A 19,009-nucleotide genomic window follows, 5' to 3' on the forward strand; every position below is an offset into this window, starting at 1 on the left:
AAATAACAAAATTTTCATAAGTATTTTTATGTCACCGTATGAATTAACCGCCTACAATAATATAAAAAATAGTATAAATTACAGGCATAATCATAGTTACAAACTAATGTAAAAAAATTAAATGTGAAATATGTATAAATAAAATTTTAATTTAATTAAGAGCAATGCAAAAATAATGTTTTAATGTCATGCAAGAACAACATTTGTAAATATTACTTACAACTATTATTAAGAAACCTATACAACATATAACGATTGTATTACATAATAATTGCATCAAAGCAATATACGAGAATAATTTTTCGATATATTCCGAATTAAGGATAATCCGGTAATGATGATCAGTTAAAGATTTAATGACATTTCGTAATGATCCATGTTTTTCGTCTTTGATAGAAATATTTTCTAGAGCTTCGTGTAACATTTCTATTTGTCCGCCAATATGAAGTATCTAAGTAATATTTAGCATAATATAATACGCGTATAGCATTTCACCGAAGTTGGGCAACATAACTTTGTAAAAAAACGTACTACGTCCTAGCACCTAAATATTCCCCATTTGGAGGTGCGTAAATATGTTCAAAAACTTTTTTATACTCGTCTATGTTCAATGATATCTTATTTTTAGAGTCATGTAATTTTTCACTCAATTATTTGTTATTTTTTCAAAATATTACTTACTATCTTATATCGAATTATAAAAGACGAATCGAGAGCGTAGAAAAAAATTCAGGAAAAGATAAGATTTTTGTCTATGGCTTAATTTTCAAGACAGCCTGTTTTGACAATTTCGAATGTTTACCCATATATACACTTAATTGCGTATCGACTTCATGAATCTTACAATTACTATACACTTTTACCATTTTTCATAGTGATTTCTCGTAATAGAATTAGAATAATTGTTAAAATTATTAAATTATTAGATACGTGGTACACTATATGTTAAATATGTACACCTTAACAGAAAGTTGTATTTAGGATTAAACGCCAACTGAAAACTCTTGTAAAGCGCATAGTAGGCATTATTTTTTTAACTGGTTATAATATCTTTTATTTTGAACTAATAGCACAGTGTGTACAAAAGTTATTCAAAGGGTAGCTTTATTTTTCGACTAGACGATTTTTTATTAGATTCTACATTTCATTTCCATAGTATCAAATTTTTGTAATTATGTGAAAGTACTACCAAATAATATGAAATTTATCATAGTCGGATCTAATTAACTACTATAGTATACAATAATATATAAATATACTATAATATATAAATGCAATAATAATCGCAATGATGCACAAATACTTTTTGTATCCACTGTCTGTGTGCAGTTTGTTGATAAAATGTGAAATAAATGTATTTTTGCTTACTACGTTAAAACATACTGACCAATGTAATTATCAAAGCATCTAACATAGCAATGCTAATTCCAGTAGCTAATAGTTGAAGAAATTGTAAAACAAATACATATTCATACATCGGACTTTCATAATATGCAAACGGAAGGTCCATTTTTATTAACAATTGTCGAGATGTTATATTAAATCCGTCATCTTGATCCTGACGACTGAATTCCAGGAACATACCGCCGTATATAAAAACGGCACTAGCGTATACGCTAATAATTAAGTTTGAGCAACGGTATGCAAGTTCAGCTTTGTTTACCATGACATGTACGTCAAGTTTGGCAGTAGAAGTGTCGATCCAATCGCGAGACATTCCTATCAATATGTTTTTAAATATTCTGAAAAATATTATTATACATGTAGCACATAAATTGGTAAGAACAAATTTTAAAAGCAATTTTCCACTTAATTTCTCTTTAAGCTCATCTCCAGCGTGTTCAAACTTATCGTTAACTTGAGAATGCCGATTTTTACGCGTTTATAGGAAATTTGAAAGTGCAAATATACATAGAATATGCATAATGTGAAAGTATATAAAATATCCAAAGTATAGCGCTTTCTATAAAACTTAGTAGGTAAAAGAATTCTTTTTTTCAAGTTTCTACCTTTTTAGATATACTGTCAAAAATATGAGTTGGCATAAAAACCCGCAGCCTGCTTATTATGTTTGACATAGTAAACCGCAAATATGTAAGAAAGGAATTAACATTTACCCGCGTTTAATCCAGAAGCTAATTATTTTAAAGAACAGTAGACTATACGGCAAAGTAGTGCTCACACTGTCTACTATGTCTGCCAAGTTTCCAGAACTAATATGCTTTATTATATACCGATACTGAAATACTTGCGCAGACATCATGTTAGCTACCCAAATGCATCGGACGATAATTTCATAAGATGAACCTGGCCAAATTCCAATCAATCGTAGGCCAATTACTACTGGGCGACTGATACTTCTACTAAGTATCATTTTAAACGAACTGACCGATAAGTTTGCTTTTAGAAATTATTAATGTTTGTTATTCAGTCCTTCTTATTTCTGCATGGTAAGATGAAAAGTATTTGCGTTAAAACCGTTTGTGCATAGACGACTGAACACTGTATGCTGAAAATATTTGTGAGACGTCTCAGATGTTACTTCTTGCGCATTGGCCGTGTGTCCATAAAGTATTCATGGCAAACAAAGAATACAGATAAGTATAACCGAAGTTGCAACTTGTAGAGTTAGAAACCATAAATATATGATTAAAGGAAAAGAAAAAGTTTACCCAATTTTTGTTTCAATGTCCAGCATTTTCTGCTAAAACACAGAATATTGGAAATTTGTAGCAAGAAAATTCATTTCAAGTTTGTCTGAGGAATACGAAGGAACGGAAGATTTATAGAAAAAGGAATTCGATAAAGGAGAAAGAACGATAAAAAGGTAGAATTCTAACATTCAAATAAGAAAAAGAGAAAAATATATTCGTTTCAACAGTGATAGGCATATCAAACAATTTTATACAAAACGATCGCATTATAAGGAAAGGCTAAGTTTATTTTGAAGAATAGGTTCTTACCATAGGTTCTTAAATGTTCTTAATATGTTCAATTTACATATAAATACACTTATACTTTCGTGATATACATATTATTCTGATATATTTATAACATATTAGATATTTCATATATATCTCATACAACTGGGATAAGCTATAGGGTAAGTATACCTAAAATAGAAAAAGTAGAAAAAAGAAAGTGATTTCATTAGACAAAATTGAGCGGTTTCCAATGACGTATTATATAATCTAGTGTAGATGGCCAGTGGAAAAGTGGTGGCGTTTTTAATATTTGAAAATCCCTGTTATTTTTCTAAATGGAACCATAGATTTTGTCATACGTCGATCGAATAATTTTTTTAATACTATACGTGGTAAAATTACAGCTCTTGTGGTATAAATAAGACTAAATGGACGAAATCTTGCACCAAATAACAATATCATAAAGTTAATGTTTACTTAGTATTCTTTATTCGATGCACAATTATCAACACCTGAGCAATGTTTGTTTATATTTATAAAATACTTTAAATAAAACGACATATTCTATCAGTAGGACACAAGAATGGATAGGGACGCAATATAATCTTTATGTTTTACAAAAAAGTTGAAAATACAAATACAAGTTACAATCTTCTCCTTAACGACACTCTATTATTTTACTTCCTAGAATTTCTAACATTTTAACACTACGACTATCGACAACTAATATATAAGACTTGTATTAAAGAAATTTAAGAGCATGCAATAGAAAAAACTAAGGAATATTAGCTTTTTTATTCATATTTTTATAGAAAAAATCTTTCTAAAAATCCACAGTTTTAAATCTATAAAATTTTTATGAAAAATTTTGAATTGGTGATTTTGATACTATTTAATTGACTTATTATTTTATCAAACTATGTGCAATAGCGGTTATTCAGTCGCGGCATATCTGAAAACTTGTTATTGCAGTTATCCGGGGAATTACCAAAAATTACCGCTTTCCTCCTTACCGCCAAAAATTACCAAATCTTCCTCGCTTATGAATAATGTGCGAACTTAACACAGAAATATTGAATATGAATGACAAACAAATGAAGTTTATTTAGTATACTTTCCATTGAAAAATTTTATAACAAATGACTGTTGAAAATACGGAGCCACAACTGATTAAGCAAAAATCGCTGGAGTTAAAAGTAAAAGTCCTTACGTATTAGTTCTAGTACACCGAACCCTCACTATCATATTTTAATAATCCATGATTAAAAATGTAACAATTCTAAATTCCAATCAAACACTTCTTAAAAACGCAGTACAATAAAACACTGTATAAATTAATTTGTACATACATTACAAAATACATTTTACAATCTGTAAACAAAATAGATCTTCCCACTTAATTGAGCTGTTTCAATTTTGTTTTAGTGTCATTTAACCATTTGGCCATTAAATATGTGGGCTGATATGATTGTTGTATGTTACTTATAAATGTTACGAACCACTCGGCGTTCATTTTACATTTTTTCAGTGTACGCCTGTGAACAATTTTAATTTGCAGATTAAACCTTTTTCATTCATTTTTCGATTCGTTCGATTCAATTCATTTCTTTTTTTTTTCTTTTTTTTCATAAAGAAACATATCAATTAAAAAAATGGTATTGTTATTTTCTATACATATCTAGCGTATCTGACTTAAATGCATAACGTTACTTTATTTTTTAGTTATGTTTAGTTTAGTCTTTTAGTTATGACGCGATATGCAGCAAGAATTTATCTTTTATCAGGTAGTATGTGATTCACCTAAAAGTCGGTAGCTTCTGCATGTTAGTGATAACATGTTTTAAGTTTAGAATTGAAAACGGACGACGGAGTGCCATTTATTTTTTGGAAGATTTATGGTAGAATTTTTAACTCTTTATAATCTTTGATGATAGCTCTGTTTTTGACGTTCTCCGTGTTCATGTTAATTTAACATGTAATAACAATAATATATAAACAATATAGAAATAAAGCAAATATAGTATGCAAGTTATAGGAAACTTTAATATTAAGTTATATTGTATCAAGATATTTCATAATAAAATATCAACTAAAAGTTAAATAAAAAGAAATTTACTTTTACAAACCTTGATAAAAATCCTGTAATGAACATTGCCCAACTTTCAATGCTAGCAGGATAAGTAAATAGAAGCTTTTGCATAGATCTAATACTTGCTGGTCCCATATTTAGCATGAAACAGCTATAGGATAAAGCACATGCAACATGTGCATGGTTTTCAGTAATAATATTTCTATTAAGAAACAATACTTTTTGTGCGCATCTACTAAACAGTTGTAAGTCAGTATCTAATAATATCCTGAGTAATATAGTCCAATATTTTACATTACCTGCAGGGAAAAGGAAAATAATATACCATACATTTATATAAAATAATATGTATGAAATACATAATAAGAGTGTTTTAAATATATTTTAAACTCTGAATAAGAGACTAGAAAATATTTGTCAGGCCATATCAATTCTGATATATAGCAAAATTTTGTATTTGATTCATTGCATGGCTGATCCCAACAACTTTAGCCCGATTGCCTTAGATTGACTTTAACGAATTAAACTAGGGATTCAAGTGGCGCCCCGAGCATGTTCATATAAGATAAGCCTGGACAATAAATAAATTAACTTTTGCAGCAAGTTGAAAAAGCGCTTCCTCAAATTGACACCATATCGATTACTTGGCTTCGCTCTTTCATCTATGATTTCCAAACTTCGGGATCGGGTGGGATCTCGATATATGCACCCGTATTGCTCGGGATCCAGTGACTCGATTCGGGTATAAGCATAAACAGGTGGTCTAACTTCGAGTCGGATTGGCAAAAGTCGTATTACATCAACCCGAAATTTCGCCATTAAGAAGAGATTAAGAAGAAAGGCTGATAATAAGCCTTAAGTTAATTTAAGACCATAAAACACCTAGATTTTCCTACCACCTAGCATACGGCTTGTAACGGACAGTGTGCTTTTAGTTGTTTATGATCGTAATAGTGAAAATAAGTATAAGACGTCGCTAGTAAGTTGGCAGACAGAAGGAATGCGGGACCGATTGACTATTTCTGATAAACTCAACACAGTCATAAATTTCCCTTGCACCTGTGCTTTTCCGATTGCTAACTTACCAGCAACGCACAGTACATGTTACGCTGCTTGCTATTCTCATCTAAAGTTGCTATTCTCATCGACTTAAGTGGGTTACTCTTTACTTATTCTTAGCTAATTTCCTCTTTGAACAATACTTTATTATTTATAACAGAAAATATATTAAAATAGTACTTACCAGGACATCTAAAGATTTCTTTAGAAAGAATAGTAATGGCTCGTTGAACATCATTTCCCATCACATAATAATATGCATATAAGCTTAGAATATGATGACCATATTCAGGATTAGGTACAGAGAACTCCAATTCTTTTAGTACCAATGAAACTAAATTGATATCGCCATGTAATATTCCTAACGATGCGGCCGCTAAAAGACCTATTATAACTGGAGGGTGTATTTGTATGCATTGGAAAAGTAAAGTTTTTGCATCATTTACTCTGTGGAAAGAATATGCTATCGCAGCCATCGCACACAATGTAAATGATTTCTGTGCTTCAGTATTCGCGAAAGATTGCAGAGTTTTTTCATATGTATTATACGCCTCTTCATATAGCTTAGCTGAAAATTAAACAAATTTTAACTATAATATATCTCAAACAATGCGAATAAATATTTTCTAGTTGTTTAAATATTTCATTACTATCCAGTTCTATAATTAATTTCGAATCATCACTTAAAAACACAGATTAATATTACTATTGTTCCAGGTTAACCAAGGATTAAAAAGGCCTAAGGTACAGCATATACGCGTTGGACTTAAATTTATATCCGGTATAAAAACATCACTATTTAGTGACCATTTTAAACACTAGCTGAATCTTAACGTCCTAAGTTTACCATGCATTTATCAATCACTACATGACATCCGTAAACGTTTCGACATTAACAGAATACTACAATTTTTGTACTTAAAAAGATATATATGTAGTATCGTGGACAGATTGCCTAAAAAATATCGGGTGAACTATAAACAATGTTGTGAGAGAGCCAAAGTGCCGACAGGCCGAAAGGGTCGGGAAACTTGAATGGACCAAGCGGCCCATCAATGTGTCGTCGGTCCTTCAGTCAAATAGTTACGCGGAAGAAGGCGTACGTGATCATGATCGCGGACGATTACGGAACACACATGGTGAGGGCATGAGAAAAGACAAAGGGATGCTTAAGAGAGAAAGAACTAAGAGTCGAGTTGTAAGGAGTCGAGTTGTGAGAAGCCGAGAATTGAGTTGTGAGTTGTGAGTTGTGAGTTGTGAATTATCCATTTAGTTGTCTTAGTCATAGCGCATTACTGTATTTAGTTCACGTTAAATAACCATCGTTTCCTGTTTAATCCACTGTAAATAGATCCATCTATCAATAAACTTATCATATAGGATAGAAACCATTGGAAACCCTAATTTCTAATATTTCTGAATAAATAAATCCTACATATATAATATATAATATATAATATATAATATATAATATATAATATATAATATATAATATATAATATATATTATATATTAATATTGATCTAAAAATGTGATTACCTTTGAATAACGCTAACGCGAGATTGCATTGAGAATTATAGTTGATATTTTCAACTCCTTGACATAATTTTATTGCTTCGTTATATCTTTTCAGTCGTATTAGTACGCGTGCTAAATTTATAGAAACAAGGTCTTTTTCGTTTTTGGTACTATTACATACAGCTACGGCAAATTGTTCTGCAGCTGACTTATAAAGTCTCTGTCTTTCTAATAATAATCCATATGCATTTCGAGCGTGACAATCATTTGGATGATTCTCTGTAACGGATGATAAATATTACGATACGTATAGTACAATATACAAAATTTAAAATAACATTAATCAGTTACAATAAAATACAATAAAATTATGATTAATATAACTTAATGCATTATTAAAATTATAGATATTCATTTCACAAATATAAACAATATATAAAAAAATAATTGAAATTTATGGTATGTATAAAGACTTTCATAACTAACTGTAGCTTTTCCTATGCATAGTTTTATATCGACATTTTATGATATGTATTGTATGAAAAGTGATAAAAACTTACCTACATACCACGTCATAACATCAGCAGCAGAAGATATTGCATGCATACTTTGTGTTGTATCCATATATAAAATGTCATGTTTGGTAGTAGGATTTAAAATCATAACAAGTACCCAATGAGTGTATCCTATGGCAGCTTGACTATGATATCCTAATTGTCTTGCATGTCTAAATAGATCTACTGTTTCCTTTCGATCCATTATTTCTGCAATTAAAGCTTGCCCTATCCAACTATTTATATATGACGGATCTGCACGCTGAGCTCGAGAATAAGCCTCGTTTGCTTTATACAAACTTCCTGTGAATTTAATTACACGACGATAATTTAATATAGAGTGAATCGCGACGGCGCTCGAACAAAAGTATAATATGCTCTTTATTATTGCGTATTTTATCATTTTTACTTGCCTATATATAGATATAAAGTTCCCAAATTAGACCATACTATAGCATTATTTAATTCCTTATCAATCGCCATTACGAAAGCATGCTGTGCCAATGCATAGTTCCTTACGTACGGTGACATACAAATAATACCCAGAAGATTCCAATGTTTCCATGTTGAAGGACATAGTTTAACAGCATGTTTTGCAGCAGCTAGACACTTACTAGCATGATTTTTATGATTGATTGATGGATCATGCTGTAATTGCATTAAATAGCATAAAGCTAAATCATACCACAGAAAAACTGATTCCGGAGAAAGAGATAATGCACAACAATAACATCTGTAATTAAAATATTCACTCAGTTTCTTGCATACTATAACAAAATTGATATATTTATAATTTCATCATTTATAAACCGAAAATATTTCTTAAAAACGCTTAGAAACGCTTAATTTTGCAGTTATTCGTCGTATCGTATTAAAAACCTATTTGAAGAATATTATAGTAGGAAAATATGTCTCTCAAATTTCCTTTTAAAAAAGTATCAATGATATCCGTACTTTTCGATACAGCAAAAATATGTAAGTATCCTATTCCTCATAGCGGCACCTAATTAGGCAAGAATTGCCGCAGTTAAGCACACACTAGCATTTACATACATATAACAGTATAACGTATAATAATAATGATAATAACATAGAATTTATTATAATATAATGTAAGATTAGTGTAGATCGTAATATAATATTAATCTAATATATTTACCTTGCAGATAATGAGAACATATCTATTCGTTTAAGCAATACAATATGTTCGTCATTCTCATATTTTATTAGAATAGATGATGCTTTTAAATGACTGTATTTGTCTGGTAACATTGCAACTCTGTAACACACATCGCCAAGTAACTTCCAGAGACAAGATATATCCTTACGCTCTTTAATAGCTACAGTTAAACTATCCATTGCTTGTTGCAAATAGTCATTCACACGACCCAAAAGTTGTTTAGCAGTATAGTCTTTTGCTAAAGCCAAACAGGTTTCAGCCAATCCTTTTAAAGCAGGTATATAACATGATTTATTTATCAATATTTGTTCAAAGTCTTTCTTTGCTTCGTTATATTGTCCAATAATCTATGAAATAACGAAATAACAAACGATATTTGTACAAGTCTTTAAAACGGCTGTTAGAAGTATCGTAATATTTAAACAAATATATCACTAGTCATGTCACGAAACAGTCCAGAAAAATAATACTAACCAATTTTATATATGCTAATTGTATCATTGGATATAATAATTTTGGGCATAACTCTAATACTCGCTGATAAGATTTTAATGCTGATGTGTGGGCACCTCTTATAAAATACGCATCCGCTAGCGATTCCCAACAGTGGCTGTAAAGAATGTTAAACTTTACAAGAATGTAAAGAAATTCGGTTTACGATTATTCTTCCTGTTGCCTTGCACTCTCCCACACGTCCCCGTAATCTCCCACACGTCCATTCTCCCATTTACACGCACAATCTTATTTTATATATATGTTATCTATTATCTATTATAATATATATTATCTATTGCATAAGTCTTTGTCTACTTGCCTAATTTACCATCTTAACTAGATCCCCTCCTCCCCTTCTCTTCACTCTTTCCCTTTTCTACTTTTCCAATTTTCTCACCCAGTCTACAATCCCATCTTTTCTTTTCTCATTCACTATCTCTCCTATACTGATCTTCCTTTCTAATTCTCTATATTCGTAAGTTTTATGATATAAATATAACATAATTGACTTTGAATAACGTCTAATTGTACCAGGTTGTTTGAGAACATAGTTTAAAGTTGTATCACAGAACTGACTTTAATTGAACGATATTTACCACTACTCTGGCAATACAAGTCGAAAAGGTTTTAAGCAGAAAGATAATTATTGAGTGGAAGAGAAAGCCAGAAAGCGCAGTTTATGCTCTCGAGAGATGAATTAGGTGAAAGATGTAGCGCAAAGCTGTGAGAATTTGATGGAGGAAACCCACCAGGTGGAAGACACAAGAGATTGTGGAGGGTAGGATAAACAACTAGATGGTTAGCTGGTTAGGGGAAATAAAAAAAGGAGGAAGAGGTGCAAATGTGTTTCAAGCCAAAGTAGTTTAGTGGAAGATTAAGATTGGACTACGTACCGTGTACATATGTATAGGGATGGGTAGAGGATGAAGAACATGTACAATGAATGCGTGTGGCGAAATCTGAATTCGGCAGCCTAAACTTCTGTCTAACTAAGTCCATTTCTTGGGTGCTGAAGCCGAAAATAAAAATTACACAATGAATGTACAAGTTTCGAAACATTTCTCCGCGTCTCCCATAATTTTCGAGATATTTAACTGTTCTCGGTTAAACCAGTCAGACTTTATGTGCATAATACTTTTATAATATATGTAATATGATATATTTATTTATTGCCTAATTTAAAATAGCTAATAATTAATGCACTTGTGTGCGCATTTACATCAAAGAATTTTATTCAGTATATTTATCGAAAATAAAACAATACGATTTTATATCCTTTTCAAAATTGACAAAACAGTCGAATAATAAAAAATACATACCTTCCCAAACGAGTGTTTTTTATTACACTATTATTTCTTCAAACATTAGCTATAGTATTACTTATGGTTATTAATATATTAAATTACTATATATTATTTGTTTAATATTATTAATATATATTAATATATATTTGCTTTTTAATATTTCCATCGTCCATTTAAAAAGGTTGAAATGTCTTTTTACTAATTTTTCCAACTTCGGTAAATCTTCCCGAAACTTTAAAGATAGAAACATTACCAATAATTTCTCACCCAACAATCTCAGTATGTCACGCCAGGATAAATGGTTTAATGTTAGAAGTAATACTTTCGTAAACTCGATTGTATTCTCGTCAAATAATTACTATCTGTAGCATTACCTATCACTGGGGTCAGCTCTAATAACATGTTGAAACGCTTTAATAGCCTGCTCCGCATTTCCTTGATCAAGGTATTGCAAACCGAGTTGTAACCACGCCCATCTAGGACCGCTATCTTGCGCAGTTAACATTTGTAACAATTTTATATTTGCATCCTACAAATAATATCTTATTAACGTAATTAAGTCATAAAAAACGGAACATCGATATTTTATTCATTAAAATATTAACGAATAATAAATTTCGGATGCATACAGAAACGGATATGCACTTCATAAAAAAATAGAATTCATCTTACTTGATTTTTAAGAAGTCTATACGCCGTACTTAACCCAATACCAGCTTCTTCAGAATTTGGATTAATTTGTAACGCGGTTTGGTAACACCTCCTAGAACGTTCCATGTCATTACCATAGTCACGATAGTACTGTCCCAAGTAAACTAGACATTTCCAATTAAAACGATCGGCTTTTATTCCATTCAAAAAAGCCATCAAGCTGTAATTATACTCTGTCATTTCCCAATAGATTGTACCAAGAAGTAACCACGCTTGGGAAGTTTGAGCCAAGCCTGGCTTTCGGACGGCTGAATCAAGTATATTCACAGCTTCGTCGTATTGTTTATTTTGTTTTAAATATAACGCTCGAAGAATATTGGTATGTGTTCTGGTTTCATCTTTTGATTCCAAATTGTTCAGCAGAATCTCTACATCTGGCTGATGTAACAATATGCTAAGACGTGCACGAATCAAATCCAATCGCGCTGAAGGATGTATCTTTAATTGGAAATCAATGTATCTTTAATTGGATCAAATAAATGAACACATAGGCAGAATAAGCAACAAATAAAAGTTTTAAAAGTCGAATATAGTTTCACTCTTTACCAAAACTTAAAGTCTATTTAAAAAAAAAATTCTGCAAGTTATTCAATCAAAGTATTTCTTGCTGCTTTTCATAACTTTAAGCCATCTATTAGGCGAATGATGAATTCCATCACGGGAAAATGTAGTGTTTTCAGGTAAGATCTAACTAGTCAGAGACTGACAAAAGGAAACATTCTGTGAAATAACTGAATGACAACGCTACACGCTGGTTACACGCTGTTCCTATGACAAAAGTCATCATAATGAGTTTTGTTTAGGATATAGCAGCCAGCTTACTCGCTAGGCATTACTCCCTCCGATTACCACCTATTCCGGTCGATGAAACACGCCTTATCCCAACTACGATTAGTGGATAAGATACAAGAAGAAGACTTGACTATAAAATTTTATCTAAAGACACCATATTTTTCCGTGATAGAATTCATCACCTGCCTGATAAATGGCTTAAAGTTGTGTGAACAACTATTCTGTTCTCTTTCTGTTAAATAAACTTACTTAAACTAGTGTTTAAAGAAAAATAAATCTTACAATTTTTGTAAGCTTATTCAACCCTTTTAGAAAGGATTTACAACATGATCTTCTGCGATGAGTAAATTGAAGCATAGATTTTATTTCAGATATTTTGTTTAGAGAATCTGGCTACGAAATAGACAAACGAGTAATATTTTTTGGTAAGCGGACTACGAGGGATCGCACAGCACTTACATCAGAACCTTGAATGAGTAAACTTATCTTGAGAAATGTCAAACATACTTTTTCATAGGAGAAGAAAAAGAACATGATCTTTAAAACTTTGAAAAGATTGGAAAAAATGCTTTAAGATTTGGAAAGAAATTTAGATAATTTAGATAAGCAAGAATTTTGTTGTTGTCGTTTCAAACTAAAAAAGTTACATGTGTAAATAAAGAGGATTCTTACTTGTTCACACATTCGTAATGCAGTTTCCCATTTAGATTTGTCATTAGTTAAACTCGTTGATTCAACTAATGTCTCTTTCATTTTATATAATAATTTATTTTTTATTTTAGATTTCTTCATATCTAATACTCGCTTGGCAGCAACTTCTGCATCTTCCCAACAGTAAAGCTTCATACTTATTTGACTTAATGCCATCCAACCACATACTGAGCGTGGCGTCGATACAAGTATATCTTTCAATATATCTCGCGCTATAATCAAATTGCCCGATTTTGCCAAATCAAGTGCTTTAGCAATTTTAGCTGCTTCACACTCTTTGTTCAATTTTAAGCAACCTTCATAAAATTGTGTTATATCGAGGTCAGTAAAATTTTCATCCAAGATATTTCGTTCCGAGTAAGCAAGACATATATATTCTGTAAATAAAATAGAAATAATTAGAGCACCAAAACCATATTATTAGAAAGAATGTTAAGTGTTCTAAGGAAAGATTAGAAGATATCCATAAGATCTGAAACTTCAGTGTTTGTTTATGAAATAGCTACTATAGTTGCTATTAATCTGGTTTTGTGTGAAAAAATATTTGCTGGTTGAAAACGAACGGATTAGATATTTGTTGGGGTTGTTTGAACTGTCGCGCCCTTTCCCCTCGCCACTCTATTTTCTAAACTTCTTGCTGAACTATTCTCCAAACTTGCGCTCACATTTCTCCGGACGCTTCTCCACTTGTAATCCTAAGGCCGTGTACGTACAGAGAAGTGGCAAGTAGTAAGCGACAAAATTGATATTTAGGACATTGGCATTTGGCATTGTCTGTGAAATCACTTGTTTTGCCACTTGCCACCTATCGCTTACTACGCCGTATGTTTACGACCTAACTAACGACCGGTGCAGACGAGCGACTTTCATCGTTGCGATCTCGTGTCTTCCTTTGTTTTCTTAATTAAAAACAACGAAGATAGACATGTGATCGCAACGGGATCGCAATGATAAAAGTTCGTCTGCAGCGGGCCTGATCATACAGAGAGCGGTAGACCAGAACATCGATATTTGGGATGCCAACATTGAGCGCCGTGGGATATGAACATACAGAAGAACGGTAAAATTATGCAGCAGTTGTTATTTTTGAGTGCGTAACACGTCGTTGCTACGTTCGCTACGATATACACTTTTATCTGAGAACTGGTAAGTATAATGTTTATCCAATTAATGAGATGCGTTCGTTCTAAGGTGAATGTCTACATTTTCGCACCATCAATTAGGAAATTTTCCAGCCAAGTTTTTTCGGTATCTGCGATTATGGATAGAAACATAAATTGGAGAAGACCGATTACTTCAGAGAAATAATTGATAAATACATTAAGATACATATATGTAGATGTGTGTATGTAACATAATGAATTAAAATGAACTAAACGGAGCAAATTCTTGTATTACATATTTTGGAAGCAGTATCATTAGACGTAATGAATAATATTCAAATAGTTTGTAAGCTTCGTTTTAAAGATATATGATAAAAACGTTTGCTACATAATACATATAATAATATGTATACAAAATAACATACGACAATACACAAATAAATACAATACTTAATAATAATGCATAAGCTATATACCTAATAATAATACATATCTACATGCATACAGCAAGCGTAGTAACGCTCATGTGTAGAGAGACAAGCGATGAGCGAGTAGAGCGAAGCAGCCCATGTTCCAACCTTGTGTGCGTCCAACCTTGATACCGAGTAGGCAGTATAAGCAAGCGACTAGTAACAATTCTGAATAAAAAGTGATCAGGAATTTAATATTATATGAGATTAAGGTGTTATTATTGCCGTCAGTGGCGCATGTCAGTACTATGGTTATTGGAGATCCTATGCCAAAGTGGAGAACGTGAGCCTACCACCTGAGGATTTACATGTGTTACATGTGACTTGATGACATCAACATCACGTACGTGGCATTCGAACGCACAGTGAGATGAAACTCAATCTAGGTGGTAAAAAGATTACATTCGTCATAGGCAGCTTCCTATCTCAACTTCCATAAAGTCATTCTAAGGATCCCATAAACCAATTTTCAAATTCATCCACAAAAACAATTTTGTAACTTTTGTTGCAATTATTTGAATTATTTGTAATTTCTTGGAGAAAATCTATTACCATTATCTCACCGTCCGAAATTCTGACATTTGGGGAGAAAATGCGCAAAATTTCAAAGTGATTCCTCAGTGAGAACCTGTGCCGTGTTTAAGTTAGTTTTAAAATTTTAATGATTTCGCGTCAATTTCGAGCATAATCCGCTATTTGAAAAATATTAGTGAATATTTTTACATAAAAATACAATGTCTTAGACGTGTAATAATAATAATTTATATGTTGCAACTACAAATATATATAAAATATTTGAGTTTCTGAAATTAGTATATGAAGCAACGTTTAAGACTTTAAACCACTGTATGTAACTGCAGGAATCATAATAACTTAAATGTGGCACGGATTCCAGTTGTCCAATCAATCTGGAATTTCGCGGAATAAATTTTATTATTTTGTCCTCAAGTATCGCAGTTTGGAACGGTAACTCGACTGCACTCGACATTGGTTTTATCACATTTTATGTTTGATTGTGCAATTCCCTGAATGATTATGATTATTAGCATACATCGCATCTGTATTCGAGTGTACAACTACTACAGACATGGCCAATCCTCTGACACTTTTTACAATGAAAAATTTCCTTAGGTTGTTCTACATGATACGTTGGTCCAACAGGTATTTATGACAAACAACTGTTGAGGTGAGTTGATTGAGAAAATGATACTATCGTCGATAAATATTCATCGCATTTATGGGTGATCTTCTTTCTGCTGTGTTGGTTACGCTTTTATTTCTGTTGGCTTCTGCCCTTCAATGAACTTCATGTCAGATTCTGACATCTTGTCCTACATTATCGGTTTCTGAGAGCCAGTTATATTGGTTATTATAGGTGTGTGTTGCGTTAACCTTCTATAAATTAAAAAGTTGGGAAGTTGCGATTGCGTGTTTCCCCACTGACGCAAAAAGGATATATGTATTTGTGTATGGCCTGTGTATGTTATGTAACCTAACCCCAACCTAACCCCAACCTAACCCCCAATCCAATGATAGGCCTGGATTGTAGCGTTGTAGTGTTGTGAAATTGACTTGTATCATCGCTCCAAGTTCCTCTCTCTCTCTCTCTCCCTCTCTCACCAGTTGAATCTGATGTAGAGGAGCGCTATTTACAGATAACAGGCACCCGCACACACTGCTCAAATTATCGGACGCATGTTGTCTGCTAATCTCGCAGTACTTTTTTTTTGTCAAACTCGCTAATAATCACCATACAACACGAGCTTGTTGCCCTGGGACACTTATTTTGTCAGGAGCTATGCTTCGGTATTTCTTCACTGGTCTTTAACGTGCACTCAGCACAACGCTCTCGTCGTAACTTCCTTAGTTGCATAATTCAATCGCTTTGCTAGCTATACCGTTGAATGAATAACCGATACTCTAGAAGATATACAGTCGGGGACGAAATAAGTAGATAGGTAATGGAAAAATCATTGCAGTTTCGTTAAATACGGCCCGTTTACATAGAAATGTAAATATTAATTTCAATTATCTACTAAATAATCTATCTACTGTAAGCATACAGTAGATTATTTATAGTAGATTAGTTATATATATATATATATATATATATATATATATATATACATAAAAGTATGAAGTAAATAAAACTTAAGTACTAAATAACACAATCACTAGGTCGATTAAGATTATGGACCGAGATTATGGTTATTTGGAATAGATATGTTGCAGATGCTAATCTCACTCGGAGGCAGCAAAAATATTATAGCAACAGCTCCGAGATTAGTGTGTATTTGCAATTTCCTGAAGTCTAAATTACCGTTGATATAAATTGTTACATTCCTACTTTGCTATTGTAGTATTTGCCCAATTTTTGCGAATGACATCAAATTCCTTAGTTCTGATATATTGAATTCTTCTAAAGTTGGTGTTTTGGAGATAGAGAATATGTAATTGGTACGTATTTAAAAGCCATTGAGGAATATTTATTTGTTTATATTATAAATACTTGTCTATAACGTAATTATTAAGCGGTTAACAATTATTAGATGTCGAATAATACGAGAAATTTAGTGGCATATCAATGTTCATTTCGAATGTTTTAAAGTTTAAAAGCGAGTTAGTTTCCTCCGTAATACCTTTTATTGTTTGAGCATGCCTTTGATATTCCTGTGGGAATTTCTCTTCACCAATCTCTGTTTAAGTTGTTGAATTGATCATTTCGAACTGTCATCGCTATCAGAGTAATTGTTAGAGTCCTTAGTCCTTTGAGATCGTGTTCGATTGATAGGTTTTGATTTGTTTTTAGTAATATCTGATTCGAAGAATATATCAATTATATTTTGGTTTGGTTGAATATGCTGCTGTTGTTGTAAATCGGTTACATGTATCACTTCTCCTGATGCTATCCCATTCGTGTTTGCATTAACATTCTCTGTATTCATACAATTGTTTGCTATGATTAGTGGTACCGCATTTTAGCCAGACGGCAAGATAATTTTTAAATGATAATTTTCCAAATGATTGGATTGGATATGGGCATCCTAGTTGCAAGCTCGCCCGATTTAAATTCATTGGATTTTTATTTGCGAACATACTTGAAATTCATTACATGTATACTCATTTCATACCGAAAATGTTGTAATATTTCGTCGTACAATTGAAGAGGGATTTCGATAAATTCAAGGAACATCAGACAGTATTGACAGAGTCATTAGATCGATAACAAAAGATCTTCGTGCATGCATTCAAATGCAAGTCATTTTAAGTATATTCTATGAAATATGAAATCGCAGAACACAAGACGCTGTACCTCCTGTAGAAAGTCAAACAGGACATATGTTGATAAGAACTTCTTTTGCTGGTGTTAGGTACTGAATTCTTTCCTTAAATATTTCCCACTTCGTCTACAAGACAAGCTACATTTAGTGCTGGTAATGACACTACCGTCCAGTCTGTGCAATAGAAAAACTAAACTTCGATTCACGTCATCACCAATAACCACCGGCGTTGAAAACTCTTACTTGAGACACACATTTCCATTGTCCATATTCCAAAATGGGGACAGTATTGATAACAAACCTGTTGATGATCTGTTGATCGTATAGTCCCGCAGGGAGGACTTGCTTATGTAAGTTTATGGGGGCTGGCAAACCCACGTTCCCGCAGCCAGGGAGGACCGTCGGAACAAGCGTCCCGCTTACGTGAGTCCTCTATGTACACCGCAGGGAAGGTCGCCGGGAGTTTAAGGCGTTTAAGTACGGTTACACTCTCTCTCTCTCTCTACATGGCCTAGCACACCCACGATCCTGATGCCAAGGATGGGACCGTCGGGATAAGTTCCCGGGTACTTTGTACCTTGAGGCCCCCGCTTACGTGAGTTTCATCTGGAACTGCCGAGCACGGTTAGCAGGTCGCCGGCCGGCATTAACGTGGCCGTACATCCACACGATAGTCCCACCAATGACTTAGGATGGTACCACGGAGGTCGAGTGTAAGCCCTTCTGCTCGGCCAATTATGGATTTGGACTCGTGGTGGCAGTGGTTGATGGCCAAGATGCTGGCAAGAGGGCCGATTTAAGGGGTATTGGCTCGCCCC

At 32.8% G+C, this 19,009-nt stretch overlaps 2 protein-coding genes across 2 annotated transcripts in view; both read right to left on the reverse strand.

Annotated features, from left to right (window-relative positions):
- Positions 1–3: 3 nt before the first annotated feature.
- LOC100749543 lies at positions 4–3,258 on the reverse strand (the record flags this gene model as incomplete). The annotated part of the gene is made up of 4 exons (XM_012393441.3): positions 2,118–3,258; positions 1,388–1,742; positions 221–451; positions 4–51 (listed from the first exon to the last, which is right to left on the reverse strand). Coding segments are annotated over exons 1-4 (891 nt in total), but the record flags the coding sequence as incomplete, so codon positions are not given.
- Positions 3,259–3,954: 696 nt separating this feature from the next.
- The window catches only part of LOC100749659 (tetratricopeptide repeat protein 37), a 19,632-nt gene continuing 4,577 nt past the window's right edge, over positions 3,955–19,009 (reverse strand). The window contains exons 4-14 of the mRNA XM_012393444.3: positions 13,299–13,714; positions 11,796–12,272; positions 11,498–11,652; positions 9,799–9,934; positions 9,304–9,671; positions 8,558–8,877; positions 8,151–8,447; positions 7,612–7,869; positions 6,257–6,640; positions 5,051–5,312; positions 3,955–4,459 (exon numbers count right to left, since the gene is read on the reverse strand). Of these exons, the coding sequence (XP_012248867.1) occupies positions 4,321–4,459; positions 5,051–5,312; positions 6,257–6,640; positions 7,612–7,869; positions 8,151–8,447; positions 8,558–8,877; positions 9,304–9,671; positions 9,799–9,934; positions 11,498–11,652; positions 11,796–12,272; positions 13,299–13,714 (3,212 nt within the window). The 3' untranslated portion in view covers positions 3,955–4,320. The remainder of the gene's footprint in view (positions 4,460–5,050; positions 5,313–6,256; positions 6,641–7,611; positions 7,870–8,150; positions 8,448–8,557; positions 8,878–9,303; positions 9,672–9,798; positions 9,935–11,497; positions 11,653–11,795; positions 12,273–13,298; positions 13,715–19,009) is intronic.

The sequence above is a fragment of the Bombus impatiens genome, unplaced genomic scaffold (assembly GCF_000188095.3).
Source record: "Bombus impatiens unplaced genomic scaffold, BIMP_2.2 scf_3075, whole genome shotgun sequence".
NCBI classification, from domain to species: domain Eukaryota; kingdom Metazoa; phylum Arthropoda; class Insecta; order Hymenoptera; family Apidae; genus Bombus; species Bombus impatiens.